The 21,489-nt window shown below is 44.3% G+C and overlaps 1 protein-coding gene across 14 annotated transcripts in view; it reads left to right on the forward strand.

Moving 5' to 3' along the window:
* The window catches only part of SCUBE2 (signal peptide, CUB domain and EGF like domain containing 2), a 73,666-nt gene that overhangs the window by 43,922 nt on the left and 8,255 nt on the right, over nt 1-21,489 (forward strand). For 11 of the 14 annotated variants that reach the window (XM_077963516.1, XM_077963507.1, XM_077963508.1 and 8 more), the window contains 3 exons: nt 15,065-15,235; nt 17,936-18,103; nt 18,806-18,967. In XM_077963516.1, the coding sequence (XP_077819642.1) occupies nt 15,065-15,235; nt 17,936-18,103; nt 18,806-18,967 (501 nt within the window). The remainder of the gene's footprint in view (nt 1-15,064; nt 15,236-17,935; nt 18,104-18,805; nt 18,968-21,489) is intronic. The other 3 variants (XM_077963513.1, XM_077963512.1, XM_077963515.1) reach the window with 1 other exon arrangement.

The following is a 21,489-nucleotide window of genomic DNA, read 5'->3' on the forward strand; positions in this document are numbered from 1 at the left end:
TTAGATGGGAAAAATTGGGTCTCACTTTACAGTAAAAATGATAATGATGTATTGAGTTCTTATCTGTCATAAGCATAACAGTAAGTCTCATGTCTGCATTATCTCAATTAATCCTAACAGTAACCTTCCCAGGTAGGTATGACTAACTGCATTTAACAGCTGAAGCTTAGAGGGCTAAGTTTTCTTGCTTAAGATCACACTGATGTTCTGATTCCAAAGCCTATGCTCTGGTCCCAAGCTGGGTGAATTTCAGTAACTAGATTTCTCCAGGATAAACTGATGTCCTTTTCCAAAGTGTCAGTAGAATCATGAGGCCTAAGCAATAAAGCTTAACTAAGGAGTAAGAATGTGTGTTTCTAAATAAGCCAAGCTGAATCCAGGGGCACTTGGTCCAGAGAATTGTCAGCCTTAGCCCCACAGCTCAAATTTGTTGCTTTGCCAAAACTTAGTGAAAATCAAGTGCAAAATCAAGTGGAACTGTCTGCAAGGGGCTGGTTTCCAGATAGTCTTGACTTTCATTCCAGCTGATTCTCTTAAAAAGAAACAAAGAGGGGAAAAAGTAAAAACAGCCCAGCTGGTTGATCTGTTCTCATTTAAAATTCTAAGAGTTCCAGTTTCCATACTAAAATAGTGGTGAGAGTTGGCTATGGCTGCCCTACTTTCCAGGATGAGTTGCAGAGACTGTCAGGGCCCTCCTGGCCTCTCAGGGTTCCACTGCACCCCTCCCCCGTCTGCTATCCTGTTGGGGTGAGGCCTCGCAGACTGGCCAAGGAGTCTTTGTGGCCAGTTAAGAAGTCAAGAAAACCTATGTCAAGGGCTGCATGGACTGGCTCCCAGTAAGGGTATCACTAATACTACCATGGGTATGTTCCTGGGGAGTAAAGGCCCAAGGATAAGGAGCAGGAGTTACTTAACAGGGGCTTCATGACCACAACAGCCTACGAAAGATACTCAGGGCCAGGCGCAGTGGCTCACACCTGTAATCCCAGCACTTTGGGAGGCCAAGGTGGGCAGATCATGAGGTCAGGAGATCGAGACCATCCTGGCCAACATGGTGAAACCCCACCTCTACTAAAAAATGCAAAAAATTAGTGGGGCATGGTGGCGCGTGCCTACACGCCCAGCTACTCGGGAGGCTGAGGCAGGAGAATCCCTTGAACCAGGGAGTTGGAGGTTGCAGTGAGCCGAGATCGTGCCACTGCACTCCAGCCTGGGCGACAGAGCAAGATTCCGTCTCAAAAAAAAAAAAAAAGAAAGACATTCGGTAGAGGGTTTGTGTAGCTGTTGTGGTGTGTGAATGTGTCCCTGAGATGCTTGTCATGCTAAATTAGGTTTTATTTGTTTCTAGGGGAGCCAATGTGTCTTGTCTCAGGAGCTCCCTCAAACACTGGATGAATTTTGTAGCCCTCATGGCATCAAATCAGGTCCAGGTCTGACAGCAATGTTGAAGATTTTACCATGTAGAGAAAACAGCTTACCAGTGACATTCCTTCTTGCTGAGGGAGGAAGTGGGTATAAAGAAGTGTCAGATGTGTTAATTAGAAAGGCTTTTTATACAGCAGGCAGCATGTGGCATGGGCAAGGTGGTGTGTGTGGGTGTGTGTGTGTGTGTGTATCTTCTAGTCCTGGTCTATTTGATGGTGTTAGGACTTCATAAAGACAAGGCTTGCTGATGTTTTCTGAACTCTGGATGGTACAGACAGTGGAGATAAGCCTAGGATAGTTCTTTTTAGAAATGATTTTCAGTATCTGCAGAAAAGAGCTCCAAAAAAATGGAGTCACTTCCATCTCTCCTTCCAGGAGAGATGTTTATTTTTTTAAATATGTTATGTTTATCTTTTTAAATATTTTAAATTTAGTTTTCAATTACAAAAGTAGTGCATGTTTCAAATGGCACAGAAATGTATACAGTAAAGATAAAAGTTTTCTCCACAGCTCCCTAATCCAACTCCCCAGCAGTAATCCCTGTTATAGTTTGCTGTGTTATTTTTCCGTAACTGTTTTTATGCACATATAAAAAGGACATTTTATATATTCATTCAATAAATATTTATTGAGCACCAACTGTGTGCCAGGTACCATTCTAGATACCAGGAATCCAGCAATAAAGAAACAAGCAAACATCTCAGCCCACACAGACTTTACAATTTTAGAGGAAGAAGGTAGACAACCAACCAATAAACAAGGAAAGATACTACTATCATGTAGCAGAGGGCGATAGGGATATGGAAAGCAGGCCTGCAGGGAAGTGGAATGGAAAGTGCCAGGCCAAGGTGAGGGGTGAGGGATGAGGAGCCTACTCCCCCAAAGTGCAGACTGTGGTCAGGGAAGGCCTCATTGCAAAGTGTCATTTGGGCAGACCCAAAGGACAGTAAGAAGCAAGCTATGGAGATATCTGGGGGAAGAGAGTTTCAGGCAAAGGAAACAATAAATAGGAAAACCCCAAGGTACTGGAAGGAAGGCCAGAAGGATGAGAGCCGAGAGAGTCAGGGAGGGAAAGCAAGGGCAGAGCAGTAGCAGAGGGAACTCAAAACCAGGGAGGACCCTGATCCCGAATCTGATGAGAAAGGAAGCCAGTGGAGGGCTTTGAGCAGAGGAGTAACTGACGTGTTTTCAAAAGATAACTTTGGCTACTGTGTTGAAAATTGACTATATGTTTACGTATGAATAAACATATATATATATATATATATATATAATTTAAATAGGCTGGATGCAGTGGCTCACATCTGTAATCCCAGCACTTTGGGAGGCCAAAGTGGAGGATCACTTTAGGCCAGGAGTTCAATACTAGTTTGGGCAACATAGTGAGACTCTGTCTCTGTCTCACTATGTTGGTTGGTAGCACCTGTAGTCCCAGCTACTCAAGAGTCTATGGCGGGAGGATCATCTGAGCCCAGGAATTTGAGGCTGCAGTGAGCTGTGATTGTGTCACTGCGCTGCAGCCTAGGTGGCAAACCAAGAGCCTATCTTAACAAAATAAAAAACAAATATCAATACAATTTGAATAGTGCTATGTGTTGTTTTTAACTTAGTGTAGATCAAGAACATCTCTCTAACATGATAGAAGAGCAACCTCATTTCTTTTACAGCTTCCCAGGCTGTATTTGTTTGAAGACACCAGTACTGATTAGCCCTACCCCTATTGGTGAACATAGAAGTTATTGCTAATTTTTCTATTGCGAATAGCGCTCAGTGAATATCATTCTTTTACACATGGCCAATATTTCTGAAGGATAGACTTGTAAAAGTACAATGGCCGACTCAAAGAACTTGTATACTTAAAATTTTAATAGATACTGCCAAATTACTTTCCCAAAAGATCATACCAATGCATGTTGCTTCCAACATTGGAGTGTTTATAGCCCTACATCTTTGCTAACATGGATTATTTATCATTGATCCTTTTTGTTTTTGCAAATCTGATAAGCAAAAAAAAAAAAAAAGTCATTTTAACTTGGTTTTCTTTATTAGTAAGACTAAGCATGCTGTCTTATGCCTATGGTCATTTGGATTCCTTCTTCTGAGAACATCTATATTCTTTGCCTATTTTTGCATTAAACTGTTTATCCTTTGAATATCATTAAAAAATAAATTTTAAAGTCCTAACTTACACCAGAGAAAATAATCACTTCTGACCAATTGTATATTTTCTTTCTTATTGTTATTTTATATAGTAAAGTCTCATTAATTTGGCATTTGGGGACTTTGGGGACAGCCTGCTCTCCAAGTGACCTTTGTACCATCTGTGATCAATTTTAGCAAGATGGCAAAAAAGAAATGATTATAGTCTCCAAGGAACAAATTTCTTAAGCTCTACAGTACTTCATAAAGTTCTTAATGTCTAAAGAAAATTAACTATATCACATGGACGTCTAGCTATTGTACTTTCATAATACCAGCTAAAAGATACATTATTTAAGAAATACACCGGATAATATACATGTGTGTATGCATGTGTGTGTGTGTATATATGTATGTATGTATGTATGTATGTATATATACTGTATTTGGTTGTTTTTAAAACTTGCTGAGATTTTTAGAAGAAACAATCCAGACAACTGGCAAACTGGGAAGTATTTTAGTGCCTGGGTTCTTGAGAGACTAGGAACATTTAATTCGGTTTGTAACAGCTTACTGCTGTTCCTCTGTAGCAACTGAGAAACATTAATTCAACTAGTATTAATCGAGTACCATTCTGTCCACTCTGTGTGCTTGGGATGAAGCAATTAAGAACATAATAATCAAAGGGCCTATTCTCATGAAGTTCACACTGTAACAGAGGAAAACAGAAATTAAAAAGTAAAGCGATAATTTCAAAAGCTTAAGTGCTATGAAGAGAATAAAACAGAGAGGATTAGAGGGAGGATTATTCTCCATAGGGTGGCCAGGAAAGGCTCTCGGAGCAAGTGACTAGGAGCAAAGTGGTCAAGCACCAAGGCCTAAGTGAGGAGGAGCAGCTGGCGTGCAACGTGCTGATGGTAGGGCCTGGGGGGTGTGGGGGAGCTCCGTAATGGGGGAGGATCAGCAAATCCAAAGGGCCTAAGGCAGGAAGGAGCTGAGCATTTCCTTCTTCTTTAAGATTATTATTATTCTATTTTTTAGAGACGGGGTCTTGCTATGTTGCTCAGGCTGGTCTTGAACTCCTGCGTTCAAGTGATCCTCCCACCTCAGCCTTCGAGTAGCTGGGATCACAGGCGTAAGCCTCTGTGCCTGGCTCAGATATTCTATTCTGAATTCTTTCGAAATTGAGAAATGATTTGGAAATGATCAGGCAGAGATTTCCTTTCTTGTTTAAACTGAGGAAAATATAAAATCTGTATTAGCACTATAGGCCAGTATTTGACCAATATTTAACACACAGACTGAATAGGAAATTCTTTTAATTAAAAAAGTTTTAAAAACATGATTGAGTAAACTGTTGACATGCATTGAACACTGACACTGTGTTCAGCCCTGTGCTAAGTACTTTACCTATATTATCTCATTTAATCCTCATCCCAAGTCTGTATTAACTCATCCCTTTTTACATATAAAGAAACTTGAGACACAGGATGACAAGCATTTTCCACAACGTCACCCAGCAAGTAAGTGTGGCAGAGGCAGGATTGAAATCCAGATCTGATTTGAGTCTATTCTTTTTTCCTTTTTTCTGGAGACAGTCTTGCTCTTATCACCCAGGCTGGATTCAGTGGCATGATCTCAGCTCACTGCAACCTCTGCCTCCCAGGTTCAAGCGATTCTCCTGCCTCAGCCTCCTGAGTAGCTGGGATTACAGGTGCCTGCCACCACGCCTGGCTAATTTTTGTATTTTTAGTAGAAACAGGTTTCACCATGTTGTCCAGGCTGATCTCAAACTCCTGACCTCAAGTGATCCACCTGCCTCAGCCTCCAAAAGTACTGGGATTACAGGTGTGAGCTACTGCACCTGGCCACGAGTCTATATTCTTCTCAATTTGAATGTCCTCACCTCTCCTGGGTTCAGCCTGTGCCCTGGGATCATCTTACTCATGCTGTACTCATATGCATAGCCCTCCATGTACCAACTCTGTGGGGAGTGCTGAGGAGGCCTAGGTAAGTAAGATACCATCCATTGGGTCACACTTAACCCTCCAGGGAAGGGTCAGAGATGCCTTCCCCAAAGAGAGAAAGCCTACGTAGAGTTTTGAAGGATGCATAGATGATGGCTAAGTGGGGAGGAGTATTCAGCCCAAGGAACAGCCTTGGGAAATGAGGAAGAGCAAGGTACGCACAGGCGATTATTGACATGTCAGTGTCACTAAACCTGGAGTACCAGGTAGAATGTGGTGGACAACTGGGCTAATGGGAGGGCATGGCCAACTCATGGAGACCTTGGATATGTTGCTAAGGAGCCTCAACTTTATCTCTAGGTGACATGTTGCCATTTACTCAGGAAGTGTCCAGGTCATATGTGTATTCTAGAAAGATCTCTCTGACTATACTGAAGGGAGCAGAATTAGAGGCAGAAATTCCAATCTGGGGGCTTTTGAATATGTTGCCTATGAGATATTGAGAACATGCAGGTCCTAGATAGAGAAACAGCAATGGGTTAGAGAAATATTTACAAGGAAAAACGAGCAGCATTTGGGGATGACATGGATTGGGGACTGAGAAGAGGAAAGAGGTGGGCTGAGCTCAGAGGATTCTGATTTGGCCTGTGATCCTGGCACTTGCTTCCCATACATCCCTCATCTCACCCTGCCCTGTTTCATATGCAGGAGGCACTAAGAAAAAGGCAGGAGGTTGGTTGAATGATGAAATGAATGTGATCACTGGGGAAGAAATAATCAAAAGAGATTTATCGGAGAAGCAGGAAAAAATAGGTTCTTGAGAGAGCATGAGAAAGGATGAAAAAAGATACATAAAAGGAGGCTAAAGCCTGAGTATTGAGTCAGAGAAACTGAAAGGAGTGCAGGAAGGCAAGGCAAGGAGGTTTTTGAGCCAGGGAGTGAAGCAATCAGAAAGAGATTATAGAAAGGTGCATCTGATGGTAGAATGGAAAGAGTGGAGGCAGGGAGGGACAGAAAGTCAGAGGGAATCTTGGAAGGTTACTGCAGCAATCCAAATAAGAGATGGTGAGGATCTAAGGGACATTTGTGCCAAGGGGATAGAGAGAAGGGACACAGCTGTAGGATGCTGCCGCTGAGTGACAGGGCAGTGAGGAGAGAAGCCAGGGAGAGCTGTGATTTGGAGCCTTGTTGACTGGGAGAATAGAGATGCTTCTATAAGAGGAGTAAAGCCAGAGGCCAGGGAGAGAAGTGCTCCTTGGGCAACAAGATTTCTAGGCAGAGGTGTCCATGGGTGTCTGGGAGTCCAGCGAAACAACTTCTTCTCTTCATGCCCAGCCTAACTTGCCTAATCCTGAGTCTGTCCACACAGGCTCAGACCTGTCTCCTGTTAAAATGGATGGACAGCCCATGCCTCTAAGGCCACGCCTGTATCTTCCACTCAAGCTGGAGCCTGTCCTCTCTCAACTTCTTAAAAATATTGCCCCTGCTGTTGTCCCCATCGACCCCTCCCATCTCAGAATTCTTCTCCTCTGCTAGATCATTTCCAATATCACACAAACCCATCTCATGTCTTAAAAACCAAACAAACCCTCCATTGACTTCATGCATCTCTATAGCTACTGCCTCATTTCTGTGTCCCCCATTCTGTGTAGAACGAAACTCTTTGAAGGAGCCGTAGTCATACTGTCTTTGCCTCCTTACCTCCCATTTCTCTTCAGTCTGATTTTCATGCCTAACCTCTCCACAGAAACTTTTTCCAAGATTCCTAACCACCTCTGTGATGCCGAATCCAGTTGCCTTTGCTCACTCCTCATTGAGGCATTCTCTCCGCTCATCACTCCCTCTCCTGGAAACAGTTTCTTCCTGTGGGTTTCAGACACAACACACTTCTGCTTCTCCATACCTCACTGGCTGCTCCCTTTTCATTTTCAATGCTGGTTCCAGTTCCTCCCCTACTTTCTGATTATCCTAAGGCTGAATCCTTTGTCCCCTCCTCTGTCTTCATACTCTCCTTGGTGACCTTACCCAGTGCCATAGCTTTAAATGCCACCACATGCTGGCAACTCTGAAACTGCCCTCTCCAGCTCCTTTGTCCCAGAGATGTTGAACATTTAAGAACACACACACACACTCTCTCTCTCCAAGTAAAACATATATGGATGTTTACTTGTTTATAAACTATATACTTACACTATTGGCTAGTACACTGTATTCATCACAGAAGACAGAACAAGATAAAGATTAAATAAACACATTTAAAACTAACTGGCTAGCATCTTAAGGTAGAATCTTTACAATTGGGCAAGGTTCATTATTGACAGTGGTGGTTGCAAATCCATTTGTCATATAGTCTTTTTGACCATTGCTAGTGCTTTAGGTGAACTCTTGACAGATTGGATTAAATTGTAACTGTTTATGTCTCATGATGTAGTTTGACAAAGAGCTAATACACTAATGCCCCCTTATAGGCAGTTTTGCTTTCTGTGGTTTCAGTTACCTGGGTCAACTATGGTCCAAGAGTATCAAATGGAAAATTCCAGAAATAAACAATTTGTAAGTTTTAAATTGCCCACTCTTCAGAGTGGCATGATGAAATCTCGTGTTGTCCTGCTCCATCCTGCCTGGGATATGAATCTTCCCTTTATCCTTCGTACCCATAGTGTGTACCCTCCCCATCCTGCCTGGGATATGAATCCTCCCTTTATCCCGCGTACCCACGGTGTGTACCCTCCACATCCTGCCTGGGATATGAATCCTCCCTTTATCCCGCATACCCACAGTGTGTACCCTCCCCATCCTGCCTGGGATATGAATCCTCCCTGTATCCCGCGTGTTAGTCACATAGTAGTCATCTCAGTTATCAGACTGACAGATCACAAGAATGGTACAGTACTATAAGATATTTTGAGAGACCACATTCACATAACTTTTTATTATAGTATGTTGTGATAATTGTTTTATTTTATTATTATTGTTAATCTCTTGCTGTGCCTAATTTATAAATGAAACTTTATCATGAATAAGCACGCACAGGAAAACCCCTAGTGTATATAGGGTGTGGTACTCTCCGAGGTTCCAGGCACCCACTGGGGGTCTTGGATGGGAAACCTCCGCTCCACTGTGGACACAGGTGGCTACTGTGCTAGGAGCAGAAGATGCGCCCGCGGGTCCTCTCCTGTGGTGCGGACATGGGTGGCTGCTGTGCTAGGAGAAGATGCCGCGGGCCTTCTCCTGTGGTGCGTACGCGGATGGTTGCTGTGCTAGGAGCAGAAGATGCGCCCGCGGAGCGCGGACACTCCTGTGGTGCGCATGGGCGCGCGTCATGTTTACGCCCTTCAGTCGAGTGTTCTTTCCAGGAATCCATCAAAGCTGCTTTCTATTTTGTGATGGTTAGTTTAGTTAAAACACGATAATATAGTCAGGACATCTCATTACCCAGGCATAGCTAAGCTGTCACTGTTCTCTATGTATTGAGAGGCGAGAGTCAGTCAGTGCCTTGCGCCTGAGTTGTGGGTACCAGTGCTTCTCTTTTCTTGGCGACCCTGGCTCTTCACATGTGTCTTTTGCCTCACAGAAATGGAGACTGGCTGAGAGGCTGCTCTTACACCATATTCTAAACCAGGGGAGCTTCGTTTGTTTCTTATTTTAGGTGAAAATTCGTAGGCATGGGTGTAGAAACGTGCTCCCACCGGTGGATCATCTTGTCAACCCCTGAGGTGTAGTATTCCGCCTCAGAGACCACCAGTAGAATCCGTGCCATCTTAGTATCTGCACTTGGATGGCCAACTGGCATCTCAAAGCTTCTTATCCTCCCAAGCATCAAATCAAATCAAACCAGCATCCTCCCTCCCAAAGCAGCATCTCAGTAAGGGGCACCTCTCCTCACCCAGTTGCTCAAGTCGAAAGCCTGAGTCATCTTTATCTCTCCCTTTATGTCATGTTCCTCATCCAGTCCATGTGCAAATCCTGTCAGCTCTGCCTTCAGGTAATTTCCTTTATCCGACCAGTTTTCTCCTTCTCCGTTATTGTTACTGCTCTGTTTCAAGCCACCATCATCTCTTGCCCAGTCTGTTGTACCAGGCTCTGAACTGTTCTCCTCAGCCTTGCCTGGCCTTCGTCTGTTCTCCACACAGCAGCCAGGACATCTTTTATAAACATAAATTAGGCTGGGTACAGTGGCTCACTTTGGGATGCCGAGACGGAGGACCGCTTGAGCCCAGGAGACCCCATCTCTACAAAAAGTTAAAAAATTAGCTGGGCATGGTGGTGCAAGCCTGTAGTTCCAGCTACTCAGGAGGCTGAGGTGGGAGATCACTTGAGCCCAGGAGGGTCAAGGCTGCAGTGAGCCATGATCATTCCACTGCACTCCAGCCTGGGTGACAGAGCACAACCCTGTCTCCAGGAAAAAAAAGAAAGAAAAAAGAAAAGAAAAGAAAAACATAAATCAGACTGTGTCACTCCCCCATTTCAAACCTCCAACATACTTTGAGTAAGTTCTAATTTCCTTACCATGGCTTTTAAGCACCCGTGTGATCTGGCCCTTGCTTGCTTTTTAAAGTTAATCTCTTATTGCCCTACCCGCTTATGCTGTGTTCCTACTACACTGCCCTTCTTGCTATTAGGCAATCTCATTGCAAGGCTATTTCCTGTTTTTTGTTTTGTTTTGTTTTGTTTTGGTCTTTGTTTTTTAGACAGGGTCTTGCTCTGTCACCCAGGCTGGAGTGCAGTGGTGTGATTTTGGCTCACTGCAACCTCCGCCTCCTGGGCTCAAGCTATCCTCCCACTGGCATGCACTACCACACTCAGCTAACTTTTTAAGGTGATTTTGGAGAGACAAGGTCTCACTATATTTCCCAAGCTGGTCTTGAACTCTGGGTTCAAGCAGTCCTCCTGCTTCAGCCTCCCAATATGCTGGGATTACAGGTGTAAGCCACAGCGCCCAGCCTATTTCCCACATTTTATTCTGGTCTCTGTTCAGAAAGGCCTTTCTTGGCCACACTTCTAAAATAGCATACATACAAACTCCATCCCTACCCCTTCTTTGTCCTCTTACCCTGTTTTCCTTTTCTTCATCATACCACTACTTGCATTTGATTACATATTTGTTTGCTCATTGAGATTTATTGCTCATTTATTTACTTCCCTGAGAACCCCATTAGAACAGGGTCATATCTGTCTTCTCTGCTGTGTCTCCAGCTCCTAGAACGGTACTCAGCACATAATGAGTGCTCAATAAGTACTTATTGAATGAATGAGTAAATGAATCTTCACAGGGACAACAGATGAAATCCCAAGGATAGCAGATAACATTAAGAGAAAAGAGGGCAAAGGGCAAATCTTTGGAGAAATGTTTAAATTGAGGGCAAAAGAGGCACTCTAAAAGAAGTGAAATCTCAACTCCAGTTAACTAGGCATGGAAAGAACAGTGTGCATTTGGGAACCCAATAAGGAAGAAGGCGTCAAGCTGGGCTCATTTCTGTGCCCTAACTATAGGAATGTTTTTAAAGAGCAAACCTGAGCACAGGTCAAAAACCTGGACAATGAAAAATCAATCTCTCAGCCCAAGAAGGCACTGTCCCCTGTTATCTTGGGGGCAGTCATTTAAAGAAAGCTCAAACCAGGATCCTGAGGCCAGCGCTGCCTGGGGCACCAGCGCTTCTGAACTGGGACAAAGCAGCAGCCCTGGGGCACCCTGGGAATCCGTGTAGGCTGCTTGTGGCTCTTCTTCAGAAGTCAAGGCGTGATTCTTAAGAAAACAGTCCAATGCTAGAGGGTGACCCCTTTTATTAGGTTCATCATCTGAGCCACAGAGAGACCATAGTGTTTGTCCATAGCCTGAAATACTCAAAGGCCACAGTGCTGAAAAGAGGCCAAGGCTTGAGGCCTCTTTGTCGCCATTAATCCTCATCCTGCTGGTCTGTCCCTTTTGCATCAGAAAAGCTTTCTCATATCTTTTTTAAAGAAGGAGAGAAAACAGCTGTGTGGGATTTGAGAATGAGATTTTAATGGTCACTGAAGGCAGACAAAAGCTTTGCTGTGATAGTGAAGTGTTCTGGGGGCAATTGACTCCTTTGTCCTGGGCAGCAAAACAAGCTGGCTGCTGAAGGAGAAGAGAGAAGCCACTGGAACATGTGATTGAGGTCTCCACAGGCCAGATTCTCAGCACATTTGCAAAGAGCTGTTTTCAGGCATCCCTTCATGATATTTCAGAGTCACCTTTTAGTGTTTAGCTCATTTTTACCTTGTGAAAGAATCAAATATATTTGGGAGGTGCTTGGCATGAATTATTTCTGCAGGCCTTTCTCTCTGGAAGGAAAATGGAAATGGTGACTGACAATATGAGTTTGTTTATGTGAAGCAGGCCTTTCATTGTGAGGAAAAAGAATTGGTGCCCTCTTTTCCACAGGGCAGCCTGAAGGGTTTCTCAGCCCTTCGAGCAGTTAAGAAATGGCACAGAGGTGGGATATTGTGAGGTCTCTCTAAAGGTTATCTTGCAAAGGCTGTGGAGGTTGAAAGAGTTCTCAGGAGCAAGGGACAGCAGAGCAGCAGGAGCCTGTCCTGGTCCCCAGCTCAGTGAGAACCAGGCCTGGTGGTGTCCACCTGCCGAGGGCATCTGTTTTCTGCCAGAGGAACCATGATGGAACAGACCATGGTGATGTGACTCTAAGTTATGATTAACGGGGCTGTTGGAATCATTGTCACCATATGGGCACTTTCCCTTCCATGGATGAGTATTATAAAAACAGCTCTTCTTCAAATAGAAATGGCTGAGCAGAGGGGCTCTGGACAGCCTTGGTTTTACCTGCTTTCTGCCAGTCTTCATGACAGGCAGGCTCCTTAGAGCCATGAAGGAGTTATTCTCTGATTCACTGGCCCACTACAGACACTGAAAGAGTCAAGTGGGACATAGGGTAAAACGTGAATTCCTAGTACAGAATTCAGCCCAGCTTTACATGAGAGCTGGGCTGGAACCAGAGTGATATGGAAACCATTATCCAGTAGGGCTGCATTTAGAGAAGAAGTCTGGAATTATACTCTGTTTGCCATCAATCTCATTATAATATTGTTTGCCAATAAAACAAGAATTTGGTTCACTTTTAATTTTTTAAAAATATAAAATTGTGGTCAGCCGTGGTGGCTAATACCTATAATCCCAACACTTTGAGAGGTTGAGGCAGGTGGATCACCTGAAGTCAGGAGTTCGAGACCAGCCAGGCTGGCATGGTGAAACCCTGTTTCTATGAAAAATACAAAAAACTAGCCAGGCATGGTGGTGTGCACCTGTAATCCCAGCTTCTCAGGAAGCTGAGGTAGGAGAATCGCTGGAACCCGGGAGGCGGAGGTTGCAGTGAGCCAAGATCACGCCATTGAACTCCAGCTTGGGCAACAAGAGCAAAACTCTGTCTCAAAAAAAAAAATATATATATATATAATTGTATTTAAATGATACATGAATATTGTAAAAGAAAATCCAAGAAATACGAGTTTAAGATTTAGATATTAGGATAGACTTTATTGATTGGTTACATTGAATTGTAGAAATAATATTTAAAATGTGGCATATTTTAGCTTACCATGATCCAAAAGCCTGATTTTTTTAAGATTATGGAATGAATAATGAAAAGACACTTTTATTTCTTACAACAGAGACCTTTGCTATGTTTAACCCTAAGAGTATATATACAAATTACATTTGTAGAATAGGATGAAAACCGATTTCCCTTGTTATAGACACTGGAGAGCTATAATAGTTAACTTTATCATGTAATTTTTTTCTATTTCTTGGCAGCTTACATATAGAGAATGTTTGTTCCAGTCAAACTCTCCTAGCCCCATAGAAAATCCTTGATAAAGTCTTCAACTGCACTTACATCTGCCCTTTTGTTAAATAACTTTTTTCCCTTTTAAACTCGAAGCTCTTGATCTTACAGTACCATAGGAGTATTTCACAAATTAGCTGTGGGACTTTGGCCAAATTATTAACCTCCCTAAGTCTCTGTTTCTGTAAAATGGTGCCAATAATAGCACCTAAATCCTTAGGGCTATGTTGAGGAATAAATGAGATACTATATGTAGAGCTTTTGGCATGGTGTCTGATATAAGTACTCAACAAATGTTAGTCATTAGAAATGCTACTTTGATGACTCTGTTGATGATGTTTGAATAGTAGGGAGCCAAATTTGGTAAGTTTGCTTCATATTCATAGCCTAAAATAAGGTACAAATCTACGTTTAACAGTACTAGAAATAGAATCAGAAGCAACGTTTATGAATTTCCTTATTTACCAGCGTTTACGCTTTGTTGTATTTATTTTTTTTTCTTTGAGACAGAGTCTCACTCTGTCACCCAGGCTGGAGTGCAGTGGCACCATCTCGGCCCACTGCAACCTCTGCAATTGCAGAGTTCAAGCAATTCTCCTGCCTTGCTTCCCAAGTAGCTGGGATTACAGGTGTGCGCCACCACACCCAGCTAATTTTTCTGCTTCTGTTTTGTTTTGTTTTGTTTTTAGTAGAGACGGGATTTCTCCATGTTGGCCAAGCTGGTCTGGAACTCCTGACCTCAGGTGATCCACCCACCTCAGCCTTCTAAAGTGCTGGGATCATAGGTGTGAGCCACTGCTCACAGCCCATTGTATTATTTATTATGAACCTGAAGTGTGCTATTTTGTAAGAGTCTTGAGATCACTACCCATCCCAGCTGGCCACCAGAGAATGAGCTTTTCAAAACACAGCTTCTGGTCATCTTCCTCTCCTTTCTTTTCTTTTTTCTTTTTTAGAGAAGGGGTCTCATTCTCACTATGTTGCCAAGGCTGGACTCAAATTCTTAGGCTCAGGAGATTCCACCTTAGCCTCCCCAGTAGCTAGGACCACAGGCACAAACCACCATACCTGGCTCCTGTCCTTTCAATGATTCCTTTACCTGGGAGAATAAAATCCAAATGCCTGGCACTCAAGAACTTTTGAAGTCTGTTCCCAACCTTTTCTTTCCTCTCCTCCTGATTTAATGCATGAACTTTTAGAACCTGCCCCCTTTCCCACCTGTGAAGATCCTATTCATCCTTCAAGGCCTGATACAAATGTGACCTCGTCTAGGACACCTTTCAGGATGCCACCAAGCAGAATTAATAACACTCTGTTCTTCCAGGACTAGACCTATGTTCAGTGAATGATTTTCATCTCTATAATTGTTCCAACAGCCCTGTGAAGTAGGGAGATCCAGGATTTTTTTAAATCTCTCTTCAACCATCAAGTGCTTATGCTACAAAAATAATTAGAACCCCTGTGATCCCTGTTCTCAAGGAGCTCATGGTCTGGGGAGAGACAGACCTGTAAACCCCTCTTACAGGGCAATAAATATCATGCTGTGCAGAGGTGTGCAGAGAGAACTGAGGCTGGGCACACTGTGTATTCAGGGAGTTTGCATGCGGTGGGTGGTGTGGTCAGTGCCATCTATTTGCCTTCATCTCTAGAACTCACATCATCCTTCCTTGGCCTTTGTGTTCACACTGACCAGATTGTTTCCCTTTTGGCTAGTCAGTTGCAGGGCTGGGACCTATTATGATGGAGCACAAGAACGCTGCATTTTATGTCCAAACGGAACCTTCCAAAATGAGGAAGGACAAATTACTTGTGAACCATGCCCAAGACCAGGAAATTCTGGGACCCTGAAGACCCCAGAATCTTGGAATGTGTCTGAATGTGGAGGTAAGGATGTTGTCTGTTCCTTCCTACTCCTGCCATCTCTGATGTCATTGTTTAGACAGAAGGCATCTCAAGGACTCCAGACAATGCACACTCACCTGGGGCTTCCTACAAGTAGGGACCATGTTGGCTCATCTTTGGCTCACCAGTGCCTAGGTCAGTGCCTGATACATGCTGGGCAGATACTCATTCGAGCAAATAAATGAAGATGGGGTAGAATACACTAGCAGAAGAGTGTAAGTGTTGCAACTGCACGCTTTATTCACTGGAAATATATACACCTGAAACCTGAGTGATTTCCCTGTCTATAGGTACTGTTTTGAAAGTGTTAAAATGAAGAGAGGAGGTCTGGGGTTTTCTCTAGCTTTGGTCTCAAATTCATAGCTTTTTTATTTAAAACAAATATATCCATTTATTTTGTTAAAACTGGGACCTCCTCTGTGAAGAGCTTTTAATTATCTCTTACAAAATGTTAACTTTGAAGTCAATCTCAAGCTCTGTGGGCTTTCCTATTTGTTTTATTATTAAATGTCTTCCTTTTATTAAATGGGAGAAGGGCTGGCTGTATTGACACTCTGTGGGCTCCAGTGGCAAGTGTGATCTGAATGGTGATTTGTATCTGATGGCCATGACAGAGTGAAGATCCCCTGTGCTGCTCCCACAGCTGTCCTTGGAGTGACTCCCAGCCTCAGCTTTATTTCCCACCTAAGTAACTCCAGACTCAACTGCAAGGCTGTTTCTGGCTTAAAAATCAAATCCTCATATTGACTGTGTGACTCCTATAATATCTTTGGCCTGTTATAAAACTCCAAAACTAACTGCAAGGTTGATAAGGGGGGACATTTCAGCATGTACTTACCCTTTTATGTGACATTATTATTATTATATTTTCTTGAGATAGAGTCTCTGTCACCAAGGCTGGAGTGCTGTGGTGTGATCTTGGCTCAACGCAACCTCCACCTCCTGGGTTCAAGTGATTCTCATGCCTCAGTCTCCCAAGAAGCTGGGATTACAGGTGCATGCCACCATGCCCTGCTAATTTTTGTATTTTCAGCAGAGACGGGGTTTTGCCATGTGGGCCAGGCTGGTCTCAAACTCCTGACCTCAGGTGATCCACCCGCCTCGGCCTCTCAAAGTGTTGGGATTACAGGTGTGAGCCACTGCACCCAGCCTATGTGACCTTATTAAGAAAAATTTAGGCTAGGCATGGTGGCTCATACCTGTAACCCTAGTACTTTGGGTTCAGGATCACTTGAGCTCAGGTGGCTAACCCTAACCCTAAAGACCAGCCTGGGCAACATAGTGAGACCTCGTTTGTAGAAAAAATTAAAAAAAAAAAATTAGCTGGGCGTGGTGGCACATGGTAATCCCAGCTACTCAGGTGGCTGAGGCGCAGGGATAGTTATTAAGCCCAGGAGGTCAAGCTGCAGTAAGCTGTGATTGTGCCACTGCACTCCAGCTTAGGCAATAGAGATCCTGTCTCAAAAAAAAAAAAAATTGACAGCAATAAGAATATTAGTAATAATGGTTATTATAGCTAGCATGTATTGAATATTCACCTATGCCAGGCATTATGCTAAGTATATTATATGATTTATTCATAATTCATATAATCATTACAACTCCACGAGGCTAAAGTGACTCTTTTAAGGTCACACAGCCAAGTGGAGAATGTGGAATCAGAACCCAGGTCTGACACGCTCCAGGCTCCTCCCAAGGGTGTGTGCTCTTGAAATGCTATCATATCTATAACTTATGGGGGAAAATAAGACCACTATGATTAATGGAGGGAGATGATTAAGAATATAAGAGATAGCAGACTTTGATAGCATCTTGCCAATGACTAATTCCTGAGGAACATGTGCTTTTAGAAATCCTTTTGTTTGTTTATGGTTGTGTTTCTTGTCCCAGGTGTAACATGTGTAAGATCTAACTTAGTAAATATTATTGTTAAAAGAGGGGAGACTCTTTGGGTCACTTTTTTTTTTTTTTTTTTTGAGACAAGGTTGTGCTGGATCACCCAGGCTGGAGTGCCGTGGTGCAAATATGGCTCACTGCAGCCTGGAACTCCTGGGCTCAAGTGATCCTCCTGACTCAGTCCCAGAGTAGATGGGACTACAGACATGTGCCTCTGTGTCTGGCTAATTTTTAAATGTTTTGTAGGGAGGGGATTTCGCCATGTTGCCTAGGCTTGTCTTGAGCTCCTAGGCTCAAGTGATTCTCCTGCCTCAGCCTCCCGAAGTGTTGAGATTACAGGCATGAGCCATCAAGCCCAGTCCGGATCACTCTTTATATCACTAGGATGTAATCAGCTAGGTAAAGGGGTACTTCTAGATCTAATTACCAAATTGGTTCCAGGGCAGAGAACTCCCTCTCCTGCCTTGCAGGGGATGCCTAGGCAGTGTGTAGACCTAAGCCTGAGAACTCCCCAGGCCTTCCTATACTTTGGAAGCAGTTGACATTTGACTTACTGGTTTCCATCTTTGCACTGTACTGTGTAGCCCTGTGTATAAACAGCAGGCACTCATGTGCCATTGACTAAGGGTCAGAAGCACCGCAGTGTTGACTGTGTGCTCTCTGACTGAGGTGGGAACTGCGGTCAGCACGGGGTGACAGGTTGGACTGAAGTTGATCTCATCTGGAGAGTTGGGGGCAAGGGTCTGCCTGGGGGCCTTGCTAATGTAAGGCTATTGGTCCTTCCAGGTCTGTGTCAACCTGGTGAATATTCTGCAGATGGCTTTGCACCTTGCCAGCTCTGTGCCCTAGGCACGTTCCAGCCTGAAGCTGGCCGAACTTCCTGCTTCCCCTGTGGAGGAGGCCTTCCCACCAAACATCAGGGAGCTACTTCCTTTCAGGACTGTGAAACCAGAGGTGAGCACTTGGCAGCTTGCCTTTTTCTAGGACTGGATTTCCCTTCTAAGTATCATGGGAGTCTGGTGAGGCTCCAGTCAAGCCCAGCCTGATGCAGTGCCCCAGTGGCTGGGGGTCCCAGCTCCACTTGCCCCTGCAGGATGTGCAGGGGGCACAGGAACTCACTGGACAAGCTGTCCTCCAGCCACCTTAGCCCCTTTGGACAGGCTGACAAGGGATGATCAGGCACCGATGAGCCAGTTGGTACAAAGGTTCCCCTGGTTCCTTCCTCTAGCCCTCCTCCATCTCAGTGCCCTGACCTAGAACATCCCCCCAATATCCCTTCTCCAGAACCCCACTCCAGCTGCCTTTTCCCAGGGAGCCCAACTCTAAACCCAACTCAGTTCTGCAACCGCCTGCCCTCATACTCACAGATATGCTCTGCATGAAGACTGGAGTTGTGAACATTGATCATTGATGCCTGACTCTCTAGAAACTCTTTGGAGATACACACATATCTTGTCCCTCTGGATTTCTCTGTTTCATGAGCCCCATCCAAACTGCCTATTTAGGGATTAAGTGTTGATTAGCCCCAGATTGGTAGGAAAGCCCTACTTCATTTGCACATAAACATTTCTTTCACAAACTTTAAAATCTTTGTGCTGCATTTGATTAAAATAATCTTTCCTTTTTTCATTCTTTTCACCCTCCCTTGCCCCACAGTTCAATGTTCACCTGGACATTTCTACAACACCACCACTCACCGATGTATTCGTTGCCCAGCGGGAACATACCAGCCTGAATTTGGAAAAGATAATTGTGTTTCTTGCCCAGGAAATACTACGACTGACTTTGATGGCTCCACAAACATAACCCAGTGTAAAAGTAGGTCTCTCTCTCTAAGGCTTTTCACAGTTCTGGCTAAGAAGATATGTGTCTGGGTCCAACTCAGAGCAGGGGGCATGGGGCAGAGGTCCCAGGTTCACTCAGAACCACATAGATGTTGAGTCCAGCTCACAGCCATGCAGACCAGCGTGGAGAGAGAGCAGGGCCTGACTGTGCAGAGCGACTCATCTTTATTGATCCTGGCTACTTCCTCAGGCACACTTACAAGCTGTACTTGCCTTAATTTCCTTCCTGGGGCATAATTTCAGCCCACCCTTGCTCAGCATGCATTGCCTGAGGACCTGTTACGTGCCCAGCATTCTGCCAGGACTTGGTTGATATCAAGCAGAATAAATCAGCATCGCTGACCCTGCAGGGAGCTCAGGCAGTGAGACTGCAGAGGAAGGAGCAATTGACTCTGTCTCGAGAGATAATGAAAGGCTTCTGGAGGGTGTGAGAAGGTTTTGATGGAGACGATGGGGAAAGAGCAGGAGAAAGAGCCTTATGTTTGAGAGAGCAGCTGAGGGAAGCACAGATGGAGGAAAGCAAAAGGCCTTTTGGGAGGAGACCCTTGGATCTCAGGCTAGAATGCGCTAAAGGGAGTCTCAGGCAGACCAGGAGGCAAAGCCTTGGATAGATGCTGAGGAGACCGGTTAGTGTTTTATAGGAAGGGGGAAGCAAATCATTTAAGGACTTGCTGTCTAGGCTTTTTTTTTTTTAAGCCATCATTTATAACCAAAATTACAACAAAAACTCTCCAGTAAAGGCCAAAAGTAAATCCCAGCTAATCTTTAAGACAGCAATCAGAGAAGCAAAGAGGCCCCCGCTAAACCAGAGGAGCTTGGGACTGAGGGGGGCAGTAAATCATTCGAACTTTATGACTGAAAGGTCACCTGGTTTTCTATTGCAAGGAAGTCCTTTTAACAACATCTTTATAAGTAGCCTTCCATCTAGTCTCTTCTTGAATACCTGCTATGACAGGAAGCTCGCTACCTCATGATATCCTAGCTTGTTGGTGGATTGGACTTTGGAAAGCTCACAGTGTTAGAACAAGATGAATGTTCCCTTGTCTTCCACCACCTGGCCGTTGGTTGGCCCCATGGGAGCCTTATGGCACAGTTCCTAGGGCAGCCGTTCAGGACTGAAGGCAATTCTCTGCCCCATGGCTCCCCCTTCCTCCTCTTTTCTTCCAAGAAGAAAAGCCTGTTTGTTTTTTTTTCTAGTAATAATAAATCCCAGTTGTAACTAGAGATGGAAAAAGTAATCCCTTCAACATCTTCTCTTGCACAGATTTACCTGACAGTATTAAATAATGAGCTCCTTGAGAGTAAAGACTGTGTCTCTCTCATTTCTGAGCTCTCAGAGCTTTGGGTGACATTTCTGGGATGAGTGGGATTAGATGAATGAAGATGCAGCTGGGTGCTGTGGGTGAGGGAGGGGTCTGTGCATGCATGTGCAGCCTCTGCCTTTGGTGCCAGACATAAGTATCCAGCATGCCCTGTACCTACTGATAGCTAATTAGAATTTTCTTCCTTCCTTAAAAATAAAAAATGGGGGCCGGGCGCGGTGGCTCAAGCCTGTAATCCCAGCACTTTGGGAGGCCGAGACGGGCGGATCACGAGGTCAGGAGATCGAGACCATCCTGGCTAACACGGTGAAATCCCGTCTCTACTAAAAATACAAAAAACTAGCCGGGTGAGGTGGCGGCACCTGTAGTCCCAGCCAGTCGGGAGGCTGAGGCAGGAGAATGGCGTAAACCCGGGAGGCGGAGCTTGCAGTGAGCTGAGATCTGGCCACTGCACTCCAGCTCGGGCGACAGAGCCAGACTCCGTCTCAAAAAAAAAAATAAAAAATAAAAAAATAAATAAATAAATAAAAAATGGGTTGGGTACAGTGGCTCATGCCTGTAGTCCTAGCACTTTGGGAGGACAAGGCTGGGATAGCTTGAGCCTATGTGTTCAAGACCAGACTGGGCAACATAGACCTTGTCTCTACAAAAAAATGAAGAAAAAAAAATTAGCCAGGCATGATGGTACTTGAATATGGTCCCAGCTTCTTGGGAGGCTTGAGCCCAGGAGGTCAGGGGCACAGTGAGCCATGACCGCACCACTGTACTCCAGCCTGGGCAACAGAGAGAGACCTCATCTCAAAAATAATAATAATTTTTTTAAAAATTAGAGGTGAATAAAAAAGATGTGATCTTAACCAGAGAGAAAAGTGAAAAATGTATGTCTGTCTTCATCAAAGTTCTCTGAAAAAGGGTCAGATAGTCTCCACAGAGCAATGAGCTCTGTTCCCCCTAGTTTGAGAGACCTAGAAGTTCTGTCTCATGGGTTCCTCTGACACTTGGACTTGGTAAATAAAATACTGAAAGCTAAATTTATCCTTTTGTTCACAAATACCTGCCCTGACTGTGAACGCTTTCAGGCTAATGAGAAAACGGTGCCTCGGGAACTCAGAGGGGTAGACTGCTTGTGGGGAGTTTAATGGTTTGGCTCCCACAGGGGGCCCTGAGGGTTACA

This window comes from Macaca mulatta, chromosome 14, assembly GCF_049350105.2.
Source record: "Macaca mulatta isolate MMU2019108-1 chromosome 14, T2T-MMU8v2.0, whole genome shotgun sequence".
Taxonomy (NCBI): domain Eukaryota; kingdom Metazoa; phylum Chordata; class Mammalia; order Primates; family Cercopithecidae; genus Macaca; species Macaca mulatta.